The sequence below is a fragment of the Schistocerca cancellata genome, chromosome 1 (assembly GCF_023864275.1).
Source record: "Schistocerca cancellata isolate TAMUIC-IGC-003103 chromosome 1, iqSchCanc2.1, whole genome shotgun sequence".
In the NCBI taxonomy this organism is placed as follows: Eukaryota; Metazoa; Arthropoda; class Insecta; order Orthoptera; family Acrididae; genus Schistocerca; species Schistocerca cancellata.
In genome coordinates, this window is record NC_064626.1 from 305662555 (window position 1) to 305677843 (window position 15289).

A 15289-nucleotide genomic window follows, 5' to 3' on the forward strand; every position below is an offset into this window, starting at 1 on the left:
TATGCCCTTCTACTCTTTGTGGGAATAATGTTGTGAGGATCAAACTGAAGGTGGACATCAGCAATTCTAAGTGACCTTGAGCAGGACTACTCAAGCTGAAATCCATACTGAAATCTCCATATACAATTATGTCCCAACTGTTTCTACCAAGTCTCATCAGTACCCTCTCTAGTTGCTTACAGAAATTTAAAACATTTGTTGTTGAGGCCCAGTAAACTGTCAGAACCACTATTTTATGTGTTTCCAGGTCTGTTACTGAAGTGGAGCTTTTCAGTGCAGCACTCACTCACATCTATGGCCATTTTAATTAAAAAAAACACACAAATGGCAACAAAAATACCCAAAAAACACATTGGTGTATCAAACTATACATCTAAAGTTCACAGATACGGGATGAACAACTAGTACTTTGGCACTTGAACAATGGGAAAACAGAGCACTTTACATATGCGAAGAACAATAATGTCATACATAAACTATGAAGATCTATTTCAAACGAAATCACAAAGGTTATGAAAATTAAGAAATTAGTTGCAGAAACTGAAATTTAACACTGAATATTAACATTTATCTTATAACCAAAGATGAACAACTGGATATAAGGGCAAAAGAGCATAATTCTTGTGCATTAAATGTATTTTCTGTACTTCTTACCTCAATTATAAACAGCAGATATACACCATCCTCAACTGAAGTTATGTGTACAATATGTGGAGTGTACACAGAACAACCACCAGTTAATAGGACAAGTTGGGTATTGAGGACATCTTGTTCACAGCTGCCATCAAACATATCCACACTAACTGTAAGAGAGGTTGCAAGCTGTTTTTTTGTATGGTGTGGACTATCACGAGGACTACCAGCAGGGCTGTAGAACTCTTCACTTGAATCACTTTCAGTTGCTTCAGAAGGACGTGTTCCACTTGGCATCATGTAGTGGGCTTCACACAGCAAGCTCAGAAATATTATATCATGTGGTGACAGGTCCTGGGCGTTACGACTGTCAACAATTATTACTGAATATGAGTTCACAATATGACTCAGCATCACAGGCAATAATAATCTATGACAAAATAGTAGTAGTAGTAGTAGTAGTAGTAGTAAAAGGAGGAGGAGGAGGAGGATGTGTATGAAGCTATAGTAAAGCAGAGAGAGAGAGAGAGAGAGAGAGAGAGAGAGAGAGAGAGAGAGAGAGAGAGAGAGATTTGTCATTTCTCATATGACAATATACATATGATCATATGAGCACTTACATTTAGGCCTACAACTCAGATTTCTGTAGTGTGGTCATTTTCAATAAATACCACAAAGTGGTGAAGTACAAGAGTTTTACTGTGAAAATACCAATGTTTCAGAAACATTCATCCATTTTAACAAGACTCTGTCTTCTTTACGAAGATAGAAACCTAAGGTGAATTTTACTTTACACATGGAAACTAAATGTTTATCTTAGCTCTAGCCATAAGCTGATGTGGTTACCAGTTGGGATTTCCCTGGTGCAGCCAGCTTGTTTGCTCATTCATGTCTGCAACTCTACATGTCATCTTTACGGTGAGTAGCAATCTATCCTTTTCATAATTGTAACAATATTTTGAAAAGGATATCTGCTACTCATCATAAAGTTGAGATGCTGAGTTGCAGTTGCACACATATTCACATAACTCACACACACGACTGCTGTCTCTGGTTGATTTTTAAAGTTAGTAACAAGTTTGACTATGATCTGCATGTTTGTAATGCATACTGAACTTTTGTGAAAGGTTGATGAAAGCTTTTATCATAAACATAATTGCATAATTGTAAAAAGGTCACCAAGGCTGTATGTGCATGCTTGTGAGAAACATACTCTTGTAATATTGGATGATAAAAACTTTGTAGTTGAATGTGCAAGTTGAAATTTACATCAAGTTTCTATCTTCATTCATGTAGAATAATCACTCTTGTGAAACTGAATGAACCTTTTTAAAATACCCTGCATTTTCACAAGGATACTGAATCTATGATTCCCAACACACTGTGGCACAAATAACATTGTAGGCTAAATCAGATGAACTTTAAGACATGTAACTTCAACAAAATGAGATCATAGCCTATAAATCTCAATGAGAGAAATATTCCTCACTCATTTCATGTCATTGTGTGGCAGTAACAACTGACATACCTAGTCACTATCTTGGTCCTGTGCAGTTTCCTGCCTCGCTCACAATCAAAGGCTAAACTCGACATATATCACTCTATAAAACAAAATAATGAAAGGAAACAATGCAATTAGAATTTGCTGCTACTCTGCCTATGATAAACACAAAATCATAGACAACTTTCATTAATGTCATCAGCTATGTTACAAATAGACATCATTTGACTGATGTCTCCTTTAAAACCATTAAAGAAGAGTGTTTACGTTTCTTTTTAATAAAACAGTGATCTCTGTTCTGTGTTTTGTTTGATTTACAATGTTGTTCAGAATGTGACAATTATTTCTGCTGCACAATGAACAACTCTGAGACCTGTAGTGTCATTTTTCTCTCTGTCAACAATTCTCAATTCAGAGTAACATTCTTGATTAGGTCCTTTAATAAATTTCATATTCCTTATCAGCTTTCAGATTCTGGAGTGTAATTAATATCAGTTAATTTAACTTTGTAAATGCCATTGTTACAATTCTTACTTCTGAAATTTTAGTTTTGGTGCAACTGTAACTGTACAATTTTTTACACAATTGTACTTAGAAAGACTTACACATAGTAAATTTACCTTTCATGTGCCAAATTTGGGGTTAATTACATTTGTCAGCAACACGTTAAATTTTCTGAAGAGCTTTTTATGAGCATATAGCAAGCCTAGACTAACATAACCTAGTGGATGCATCAGCTCTTCAGAGATCATCGACTAGTCAGGCATAAAAGTGTCATTCAAAGGGACTGGAACAGTGTGTCACAGGAGCAGAGACAGCATTCCTTCTGTTTGTGTGGGATGCTCTCACTGGGCATCAGAAATGAGCTCTGTTTACATGCTTTAATCTCACCAGTGGGTCCTACAATGCCGTCTCCAAACTTGCTGCCTCCATACTTTCAATGACTCGATTCGTTAGTCTCCTCTAGTGCCCATTTAACTGAAAACTCTGCATTTCAGTCTGATGTTGGATAAAAGTGGGCTATATCAGTGTAGAAAGGAGAGAGCATACACAAGCCCACAGGTATAACTGAGGACTCGTTACACTGCTGCTCCATACACAACCACTTGGCATGATTATCATTATATACCAATATAGTGACTGACGGGTAATAGTGAATATTGTTCTGTTTACACACACATTTTAAACACTACTGTAAATTTAATTTAATGTTGAAACTTTATTTAGAGAATATCTGACAAGTACACTGACATACGCACAGATCTCTGACACATTACCAAGTACATGACAACAGTACAAGAAAACAGGACACGGGGATTAGGTGTGTTTTCTAAATGGTGACTAATTATTATAATAAATTTACAGCACTTTTCAAAAAAGTAACAGAAGTTAATAAGCTACATAACTCACTGTTAGCTCATAAACACAAGTTGCCATGACCAAAATAATACACAAATGGCCCACTTTTTGGTCACAGGGACAAAACAGTAATGTTACTCTGTGTTCAGTTTTTGTTTGACAGAATACTGTTTTCTTATGGTGAAGGTGGAATAAGCAAGAATACAACCACTTTGAATGTACTGCACAAAAATGTTGTCTGAAGCATGGACTATAGCATTGATCTTATTCAGACATCACTCTTCCCCTGCTGGAGAACATTTGCAATTGTATTCACTGCATCACTTAGTTTTTGTCTTACTCCCTCCACAGTCTCACAAGAAACAGATTTGTTAAAGGTCATCTGTCCCACAAACTGGTCCTTTCGCAATGAAAATGCTGCTTAGCAAAAATGAAATTGTACACTCAACTCCTATGATAAGTCATGACTGCCCTTATAATCTTAAAGCTTCAGTAACAGAACAAGTCAATGACTAGGAAGTGACGACAGTGTCGTCATTCTCATACTCATTGTACTTGTGGAATTATAGTGGGAAGGAAGGAAGCCGGTATAGCAGTGACACCAACAGTACCTTGATTTCTAATGTATGCGACCCTCAACATTAACCTCATACTCACTCCATTTCTGATCTCTAGCTCTCACCCAGTTTGAAAAATAATGGAGTTATATTTGATGCTGTTTTAATGATGAATATTAAAACTTCAAGATCTGGTAGCAGCAAATAAGGAATTAGAGAAACTGATACCTGCAGTTTCTAACAGCGTGATCAAGCAAACCTAATTAATATCAAACTTGTGGTACCTGCTGCAAACATGCAAGCTTTAGTGTAACATCTTCAGTACAGGGTATTCAGTGATTAGTCAGTTTCAAATTCACTCCAGAATTTTCCAGTCAAATTTTTTTCCAGGTTACTATTTTATTAAATTTGACCGTAAAACATCCTTTGTTTTCAAAATTATGTACCGTTAATTATTAGAATATCCATAATTAATTATAACATATTTCTTTAGTTGTATAAATCACAGATACGAATTAAAATATTTATAAAATAATGTGTCTTGACATACAGGCAGTAGAAAATATCAAACAACAAATCAAAAATCCTGTTTTTACAGATATACATACATAATGTTGTCTGTTAGGCTCATCGAGCTCGAGGCGCAGGCGTCGGCTCGTAGTGGCGTTGGGGCAACTGTGGTGAGACCTATGCCTACTTCGGTGGCCTTGGAATCACATGGAACCCCTGATGTCGCTGCGTCTTCCGGCAGTGAGCATCTTACCGGTCAGCCATCACTCCAGGGTGAATGGCGGACAGTGGTGGGCTCTCGCGTGCCTGGCCGAAAGGCGAAGGTGGGATCTGGCCGCGTGGCAGCTGCCTTACCCCTTTCCAACAGGTACGGGGTGCTTCCTAGTGGTGATGACATCGTTTCCGAGCCACCACAGGATGCCTCGCCTGTTGGGCCAGTGGCCGATTCTCCGGCAAGGTCCCGACAGTCACAGAGGGCGGGCCTATTAGTTATAGGGAGCTCCAACGTTAGGCGGGTTATGGAGCCCCTCAGGAAAATAGCGGGTAGGTCGGGGAAGAATGCCAGTGTGCACTCGGTGTGCTTGCCGGGGGGTCTCGTCCGTAATGTGGAGGAGGCCCTTCCGGCAGCTATTGAACGCACTGGGTGTGACCGGCTGCAGATAGTAGCACATGTCGGAACGAATGACGCCTGCCGCTTGGGTTCTGAGGCCATCCTTGGTTCCTTCCAGCGGCTGGCTGATTTGGTGAAGACAACCAGCATCGCACGCGGAGTGCAAGCTGAGCTTAATATCTGCAGCATAGTGCCCAGAGTCGATCGCGGTCCTCTGGTTTGGAGCCGTGTGGAGGGTCTAAACCAGAGGCTCAGACGACTCTGCGACTATAATGGTTGCAAATTCATCGACCTCCGTTATTGGGTGGAGAACTGTAGGGCCCCCCTAGACAGGTCAGGCGTGCACTACACACCGGAAGCAGCTACTAGGGTAGCAGAGTACGTGTGGCGTGCACACGGGGGTTTTTTAGGTTAGAGGGACCCCCCCTTGGGCGAAACGATAAAATACCTGACGGCTTACCAGAGAGGACATTATCATCGTTGATAAAGAACGTCCGTCCTCAGAGACCAAAAACAGGAAAAGTTAACGGAATGTTGGTAAACTGCAGGAGTATCCAGGGCAAGGTTCCTGAATTAGTATCTCTTATTGAAGGAAATAGTGCGCATATAGTATTAGGAACGGAAAGTTGGTTAAAACCGGAAGTGAACAGTAACGAAATCCTAGACACAGAATGGAATATATACCGCAAGGATAGGATAAACGCCAATGGTGGAGGAGTATTTATAGCAGTAAAGAATTCAATAATATCCAGTGAAGTTATTAGCGAATGCGAATGTGAAATAATCTGGGTTAAGCTAAGTATCAAAGGTGGGTCAGATATGATAGTCGGATGCTTCTATAGACCACCTGCATCAGCAACCGTAGTAGTTGAGCGCCTCAGAGAGAACCTGCAGAACGTCGTGAAGAAGTTTCGTGATCATACTATTGTAATAGGGGGAGACTTCAATCTACCAGGTATAGAATGGGATAGTCACACAATCAGAACTGGAGCCAGGGACAGAGACTCTTGTGACATTATCCTGACTGCCTTATCCGAGAATTACTTCGAGCAGATAGTTAGAGAACCAACTCGTGAAGCTAACGTTTTAGACCTCATAGCAACAAATAGACCGGAACTTTTCGACTCCGTGAATGTAGAAGAGGGTATCAATGATCATAAGTCAGTGGTTGCATCAATGACTACAAGTGTAATAAGAAATGCCAAGAAAGGAAGGAAAATATATTTGCTTAACAAGAGTGATAGGGCACAAATCGCAGAATATCTGAGTGACCACCATCAAACGTTCATTTCTGAGGAAGAGGATGTGGAACAAAAATGGAAAAAATTCAGAAACATCGTCCAGTACGCCTTAGATAAGTTCGTACCGACTAAGGTCCAAAGCGAGGGGAAAGATCCACCGTGGTATAACAATCATGTACGAAAGGTACTACGGAAACAAAGAAAGCTTCATCATAGGTTTAAGAGTAGTCGAATCATAGCTGATAAGGAAAAGCTGAACGAAGCGAAAAAGAGCGTAAAGAGAGCAATGAGAGAAGCATTCAACGAATTCGAACGTAAAACATTGGCAAACAATCTAAACAAGAACCCTAAAAAGTTTTGGTCATAGGTAAAATCGGTAAGCGGATCTAAATCCCCTATTCAGTCACTCGTTGACCACGATGGCACCGAAACAGAGGACGACCGAAGAAAGGCAGAAATACTGAATTCAGTGTTCCGAAACTGTTTCACTGCGGAAAATCGTAACACGGTCCCTGACTTCAGCCGTCGCACGGACGCCAAAATGGAAAATATTGAAATAAACGATATCGGAATTGAAAAACAACTGCTATCACTTAGTAGCGGAAAAGCATCCGGACCAGACGAGATACCCTTAAGATTCTACAGTGATTATGCTAAAGAACTTGCCCCCTTTCTATCAGCAATTTATCGTAGATCGCTGGAAGAACGTAAAGTACCTAGCGACTGGAAGAAAGCGCAGGTCGTTCCCATTTTCAAGAAGGGTCATAAATCAGATGCGAATAATTATAGGCCTATTTCGCTTACGTCAATCTGTTGTAGAATAATGGAACATGTTTTGTGTTCTCGTATTATGACGTTCTTAGATAATACAAATCTCCTTCATCATAACCAACATGGATTCCGCAAACAGAGATCATGTGAAACTCAGCTCGCCCTATTTGCCCAAGAAATTCACAGTGCCGTAGACACTGGCGAGCAGATTGATGCCGTATTCCTGGACTTCAGGAAGGCATTTGATACGGTTCCGCACTTACGTTTAATGAAAAAAATACGAGCTTACGGAATATCGGACCAGGTTTGTGATTGGATTCAGGATTTCCTAGAAGAAAGAACTCAACATGTCATTCTTAACGGTTCAAAATCTGCAGATGTAGAGGTAATTTCGGGAGTACCGCAAGGAAGCGTGATAGGACCTTTATTGTTTACAATATACATAAATGACTTAGTTGACAACATCGGTAGCTCCGTGAGGCTATTTGCAGATGACACGGTTGTCTACAAGAAAGTAGCAACATCAGAAGACTCGTACGTACTCCAGGAAGACCTGCAGAGGATTAATGCATGGTGCGACAGCTGGCAGCTTTCCCTAAACGTAGATAAATGTAATATAATGCGCATACATAGGGGCAGAAATCCATTCCAGTACGATTATGCCATAGGTGGTAAATCATTGGAAGCGGTAACGACCGTAAAATACTTAGGAGTTACTATCCGGAGCGATCTGAAGTGGAATGATCACATAAAACAAATAGTGGGAAAAGCAGGCGCCAGGTTGAGATTCATAGGAAGAATTCTAAGAAAATGTGACTCATCGACGAAAGAAGTAGCTTACAAAACGCTTGTTCGTCCGATTCTTGAGTATTGTTCATCAGTATGGGACCCTTACCAGGTTGGATTAATAGAAGAGATAGACATGATCCAGCGAAAAGCAGCGCGATTCGTCATGGGGACATTTAGTCAGCGCGAGAGCGTTACGGAGATGCTGAACAAGCTCCAGTGGCGGACACTTCAAGAAAGGCGTTACGCAATACGGAGAGGTTTATTATCGAAATTACGAGAGAGCACATTCCGGGAAGAGATGGGCAACATATTACTACCGCCCACATATATCTCGCGTAATGATCACAACGAAAAGATCCGAGAAATTAGAGCAAATACGGAGACTTACAAGCAGTCGTTCTTCCCACGCACAATTCGTGAATGGAACAGGGAAGGGGGGATCAGATAGTGGTACAATAAGTACCCTCCGCCACACACCGTAAGGTGGCTCGCGGAGTATAGATGTAGATGTAGATGTAGATAATTACATTATGATTAAAGGGAACAGCCTCTATAAACTTATCATAATAAAAGTGAATAAATAATTTCTTTGAATCTTCTATCTCTGCTGAAGTGTTTGGGGCTTCACTCAAGATATTTGTTCTTTTTGTTTCTTTCATTTGTTCAACAATCATTTGTCTTTCTCTCTTTCACTTTTCTTCTCATTATTATTCATACCAACTTTGTAGAAAGAATGTGTACTGTGAAAACAGTATACAAGACTTTTGTCGATTTCGAAATTGTCAACTCTATTAGCATCCTGGACTGTGTCACACATATACTTTCAAGCAATGAGTCTATTTTTCCCTCTCTGTTTCATTTTCAACTATAATTTCATATTTTACAGAAAAGCCTTGTTCAACAGAAGCATTTTCATTTGACATCATTAACATAATTTGTACAAAATGTTGGAAATTTGTGCCTCGCTTTGAAAATAATTTGATTATATGAATCCAGGATTTATCAAGATAATTTTCATTGTTTTGTAACATTTCTTTTTTTTCTCTCCAAATCTCCACAAACACAAGTTTGTCACCATCTGTCTTTGAACCCAACATTCTTCCATTTGACACCAAAATTTCAAGATATGCTGTCCATATTCTTTGAGCTACTTCATGGTTTAATGTGACTTCTGGATTCAAGCACGAAATGACATATGTTTTAAGTTGTATTTGAGGGGGTGACCTTTCTCGCAACTCCTCTAGTACGCCAAAACTGCACGTTGACATTTTCCTTTAGCAACAATATCTATTTTTCACACACATTCTTAATTTTTTTAGTACACTTCTTGTAGCAAAATCCAGATTGATCTGTCTTGCCATAATAAGATTCTTTACAGCCTTCAAGTCGATTTTCATTAAAGATGAGTTTTTGCTTTTTAAGACATCTAGTTTCACAACCAACTACATCAAAATGTTCACAAGATTACGTCATTCACCATACAGAAATAGAGCCATCGAGATATTGTTCTGAGAACTGAGTAAAAATAGTTTCAACAAACGTGCTATTGAACTGAAGAATGCCAGTTTTGGAGCTATCAATTTGCCATTTACAACTTCAGAAACAATTCTGACACTATATGACTGAGGAACGCTTTAAGACTACTTCATCTCAGTAATGTAATTTCAAATGTATTCGAAAATTTCCACAGCTGTTTCAGCTGCATCAGCATTTTCAACCTATCTTGTTCCATAAATAACACAGGAAAGAATGAAGATCCAGTTATCTCAGTGTATTGTAACCTCCATGCAGGTAAGTCATGAAATAAATAATAAAGCACTCTCCAAAATGACACAATTTCCAGTTAATTTCGGATGTACCCGTTTTGAAAGTGCCACAAATATGTGCGATTGTGCTAATTACAGGTGTGAATTTGTAGCACCTGTAGACCATCAAAGGATTCTTTTAGTTCCTTGTTCAAGTCATTCAATAATTTTAAATGCTCACTGTGCAGCTTTGCAGATGTGCAAAGCACTGTTCCAACTTTCTTTATATTTCTTTCTTTCTTTTTTTCTTTAAGGAATACACAGCCATCCGATTGTATATTTCCTTATATTTCCTGTGTACAATCTAGATTTTGGCTTTCATGCCATCATTGAGTACAATGATCTTAGATCATTAACATATTTTGCTGTGTACTGTGCTGGGTGACATATTATTTCACATCATCATCGAATACAATGTTCTTAGACCATTAACATGATTTTGCCGTGTATTGTGCAGGATGGATGTATACACTATTCAGCACAAGACTTGTGTTTATCTGCTTTGGGCTGATTTTCCCAGTTATGTGCCTGTACAGTAATATGTCATCCTGCACAGTGCACAGCAAAATGATGTTAATGGTCTAAGAACATTATTGAGTATATTGGCATGAAATAATGTCGTCCTGCACGGTAAACAGCAAACTATGTTTCTCACTGTACTCAATGGCATCAAAATCAAAATCTAGTTTGCACACAGGAAATATTCAGTCAAACGATGGTGTATTCCTTCAAAAAAATACTGTACGGCTGGAGCTCAGTACCACTGAAAACCTCTTTACATTGTTGTCCTTGATGTTTAACAATGGAAACTGCCTTATGTAATGGTATTGTAACTGAGGGTAACTGAAAAGATCTACCATCAGAATGCACTATGAGCTGATGACGTGACAATATGTGTTGCTCTGTGTAGCACTGTCAGTCTTCGCATTGCTCTCTCTTAATGGTGATAATTGGTAGTTGCAGGCAAGAACACTCAAACATTAAAAAAATAGTGCTTCTATAAGCTTTGATGAGTATACTGTTTAGTTCAGTTTGTTACTAATAAATATGTAAGTACTACATGAATAAATTTTGTTTGCATATGTGCATAGTAATGTTCCCACCACAACTCGAATGATGATAAATTAGTGTTTCCTTCATTCTGCTTTCTTCTAGTTTTTTCTGCTAGTTCAAGTGTTGTAATGGAGTCTTCGTTGTATTTTGAAAATGGACAACATACAGTGATGACTTGTGAAGAATGTCTGTCTGACAGCGAGGATGGATTACATTTTGATGATTCAGATGAAGATCCTACTACAACTGCAAATGCACTGGAATCTGCAGATAGTGATAGCAAGCCCCACATAATTAAAATAGTTTTTGGGAGGCTGATGATAATGAACTTGTTGCTGATATACTGGTACTACAAGCTTCTAAAAAGCCCAAGATACAGAAAAATTGAATGATTTGGAAAAAAAGAAAGTGCTTCATTTGCAAATGACCTTTTTAGATTGAAAGGAGATGATACCACACTGTCCCAATCAATGCTACAGTTTCCTACACTGTAACAGTGTTTTAAGTGTGTCTTTTTCACAGACAAGTACAAATTGCAGATGAAACTAATCTTACCAACACACAGAAAAACCCAAAGAAAACATTTAATCATGATATAAATTTATAGGCATATGCATTATTAGCTCTTTGGCGCTCCTACCACTGTTTGTGAACTCTGGAATGATGTTATTGGCATTGAGCTAATGAAATGGACAAGGCTTCAGAGATACATTGAGAGTCTGATGGCCACTTTGCAACCAAACCACAATACAAAGCAATCAGACTATGAGATTCAAGATAAGTGCAATTCGTACAAAATCAGGCCTGTAATTGATCAAGTGAATAAAAAATCTCTTTCAATATTCCTGTTACAGTCACTGGCAAATCTCAAACATTTCAAAAATATTGAACTAATTTTTTAATTTTCTTTACTATTAAACCATCTACTTGCTTCCTGAACCATACACAAAAATGCTTTCTCTCTTTATTTTATAAATTTTTACTGACACAAAAAGTAAGAAAGTACAGAGGAAAATACACTGACCTTGAATAAAGTGAAAGAAACTTGTTCTCCACAAGAATCATTGTATGAAGTTTAGAGAAATCTGGACATGTTTTGAGTTTCTCTGTTGCTTCTTGAAGTGTTCTTAAAGTTGCCGAACTTAAGTCCACATTCACCATCAGCTGCTCCACTGCTTCCACAAGTACAGCCTGATCCGTATCTTGTAGAAGTGTCCAAGTATCAAGAAGGCGAGATAATAAAGCTGCCCGACTTTTGTTACTTTTTAAACTGAAACAAATTAAACTGATTAAGAAATTTAAGAAGTTGTATCTGAAATCATGGGGTTATTATACTCTAGTTCAAGATATTAATCATTCATATTCCAATATTACAAATGTAATATGTATTCTTCAAAAGTAAAAATCCCAGTACAAAATTAAAAAAGTGTTACAAAATTTTGACAAAACTAGAATCTTCATGTCAGATGTCAGCCCAAAGCAATTAGATCTCAACTAAAGACTTTTGATCTGTTAGAGTGGAAACTTTGTGCACAAATCATAAAGCATGTACTTGCGTTAAATTTGGGAGGACATGGACTTCATTAAACAACAGAAAAAATGGATAGTATATAATTATTTTATCTATGCCTGAGAGCAAATGTAGCTTCAAAAAGTTAAACCAATGGAAACAAAGCCACCACTGTCCTTCATAATGTTTGCTGAATCTTTTCTTCTTTCAAAGAGTAACAGCTCAGAAACTCAACATAAAAATGCATTCTGTCATCTGTTTTATTACACACGTTGTTATAACTCATTCATGATAGAGATTTTAACTTCCAGAAAATGATCTTTTACTCTTAATTTCATAATGACTTATTTATGTTTCCATTGAATCTGTTTACCACAATCATGAAATAAGAGAAAGTATCTCGCTGTATGCACTGCAACAATCAGTGAAACATCCCAACACTTTTACTGCAATATGTGGAAAGTCTTAAACCATAACTGACAGACACCTCACCAAATGAAAACATATGATAAAAAGACAATGGGAAATTCAAGCTGGATAAAAACAATGTTATGAAAATGTAGAGGTGCAGGGAAGGTCTGGAACCACGCGACCGCTACGGTCGCAGGTTCGAATCCTGCCTCCGGCATGGATGTGTGTGATGTCCTTAGGTTAGTTAAGTTTAAGTAGTTCTGAGTTCTAGGGGACTGATGACCTCAGATGTTGAGTCCCATAGTCCTCGGAGCCATTTGAACCATTTTGCAGAGAAGGTAGGCAGCTAGGTGCATTCGGGAGGTTAGACGGAAGGTGGAGGGGGAGGGGGGAGACTGTGGGTGCATTGGGGAAACAGAGGGCTGTGAATTGCTGGAGTGGGAGCAGGGAAGGCAATAGGTAGGTGAAGGAGAGGGACTAGTGAAGGTTGAGGCCACAGGATGTTGCTGAAACATGGGATATATTGCGGTAAGTATTACCGCCTGTGAATTCAGAAAAGTTAGTGTTGGTAGGAGAGATCCAGATGGTGCAGGCTGGTGAAGTAGTCACTGATGTGAAGCACATTGTTTTGGGCAGCATGGTCAGTAACAGGGTGATCCAGCTGTCTCTTGGCAAAAGTTTGTCAATGGCCATTCATGCAAACAGACAGCTTGTTGGTTGTCACGACCACATAGAATGCAGCACAGTGGTTGCAGCTGAGGTTCTAGGTCACATGACCAGTTTCACAGGTAGCCCTACCTTGGATGGGATAGGCGATGCTTGTGACTGGACTGGAGTAGGCAGTGGTGGGAGGATGTATGGGACAGGGCATGCATTCAGATCTATTACAGGGGTATGACCTATGAGATAATGGGTTGCAAGCAGGGGTTGTGTAAGTACGAATGAGGATATTGTGTAGGTTTGGTAGGCGACAGAATACCATAGTGGGAGGGGTAGGAAGGATAGTGGGTAGGACATTTCTCGTTTCAAGGCATAACGAGAGGTAATCCAAACTCTGTCAGAGAATGTGATTCAGTTGCTCCAGTTCTGGGTGGCACTGAGTACTGAGTGGAATGCTCTTCTGAGGCCAGACAGACAGACTTTGGGAGATGGCGGGTGACTGGGGAGATAAGGCACGGTAGATCTGTTTCTGTACAGGGTTGGGAGGATAATTACAGTCTTTGAATGTTCCATTGAGACCCTTGGTATGTTTTGAGACGGACTGCTCATCACTGGAAATGCAACAGCCATGGGTGGCTAAACTGTGAGGAAGGGACTCCTTGATATAGAATGGGTGGCAGCTGTTGAAATGGAGGTACTGCTGGTAGTTTGTAGGTTTGATATGGACAGAGGTACTGATGAGCTGGAGATCAACATCGAACAAGGTGGAATGTTGGGTTGAGGCAGACCAGGTGAAGTGAATGGGGGGGAAGGTGTTGAGATTCTGGAGGAATGTGGATAGGATGTTCACACCCTTGATCCAGCTTCTCTGAATGGCAGAAGTGGGAACTGTCCCTGCAATATATCCTATGTTCCTGTAGCCGCCCTGGGCTCAACCTTCATTAGTCATTGTCCTTCACCCACCTATCCCCTTGCCTGTTCCCATTCCAGCACTACACAGACCTCTATTCCACCAATGTCCCCATGGTCTTTTTACATCTCTCCTTTTACACTCCACCCTCCTTCCTCTCCCCTACCTTCCGCCTAACGACTCAATTGCCATGCATATTCCTTCTCCCATAATGTACAACTGCTTGCAGTCTGGCCTCTGCAGCCACGGACAGTGGTCTTTTGTGTGTGGTTTTTTTTGAGGGGGGGGGGGGGGGGAGGGTCCAATTTGGAAGAATGCCTTTTGACTAAAAGCTTACTTGTTTGATAGTCTTTTTGTTGTACCTCTCTGCGACTCAACATCTCCGCTATATGGTGGGTAGCAATTACTCCTAAATTATTTAATTATTTACATTCTACCGTAACTTTCCTACTATATTGATGAAAGTAAAAGTAAAGGTATTTCTAGATGACATCCTGTAAACTGTTATTGCTGATAACCTGTATGTTCTCAAACCCAAATGGTTTTGGCTCAGCACTCAAAGACATATTTAATATAATCTTCACTAAACTACAGGTCCATGGACCTAATCATAAAAATATATATATATATTTAACCATCATGAGAAATTCTCTTATCTTCCCTTACACAAGTTAATATAAAAAAAGGAAGCACCATTAATATAACCACAAAGTCTTTCATAAACAATTGGTTGCATTAAATGTTCTTGCCATGATAAGTGCATCAAAAACAATTAATACATGTACAATTACTTTTTTTAATTAAGGTGTGTTGGTTTCAATGTTCAAACTCCTCCTTGGAGCAAATGTTGTGGAGTCCTGCGAGCTGTAGTGCATTGTGTCAAAGCCTGGTCAAGGCTGTTAGTATCGGTTGCCGCCCATGTGATAGAGAAGATAAAATAACAAACAACACTGAAGAAAAATTAGTTGG

At 39.3% G+C, this 15289-nt stretch overlaps 1 protein-coding gene across 1 annotated transcript in view; it reads right to left on the reverse strand.

The window, feature by feature from the left end:
• Nucleotides 1–15289, reverse strand: part of LOC126172625 (Hermansky-Pudlak syndrome 1 protein homolog) — a 161061-nt gene that overhangs the window by 117579 nt on the left and 28193 nt on the right. Inside the window, exons 4-5 of the mRNA XM_049920897.1 lie at nt 11854–12099; nt 655–1000 (exon numbers count right to left, since the gene is read on the reverse strand). Coding sequence (XP_049776854.1) covers nt 655–1000; nt 11854–12099 — 592 coding nt within the window. The remainder of the gene's footprint in view (nt 1–654; nt 1001–11853; nt 12100–15289) is intronic.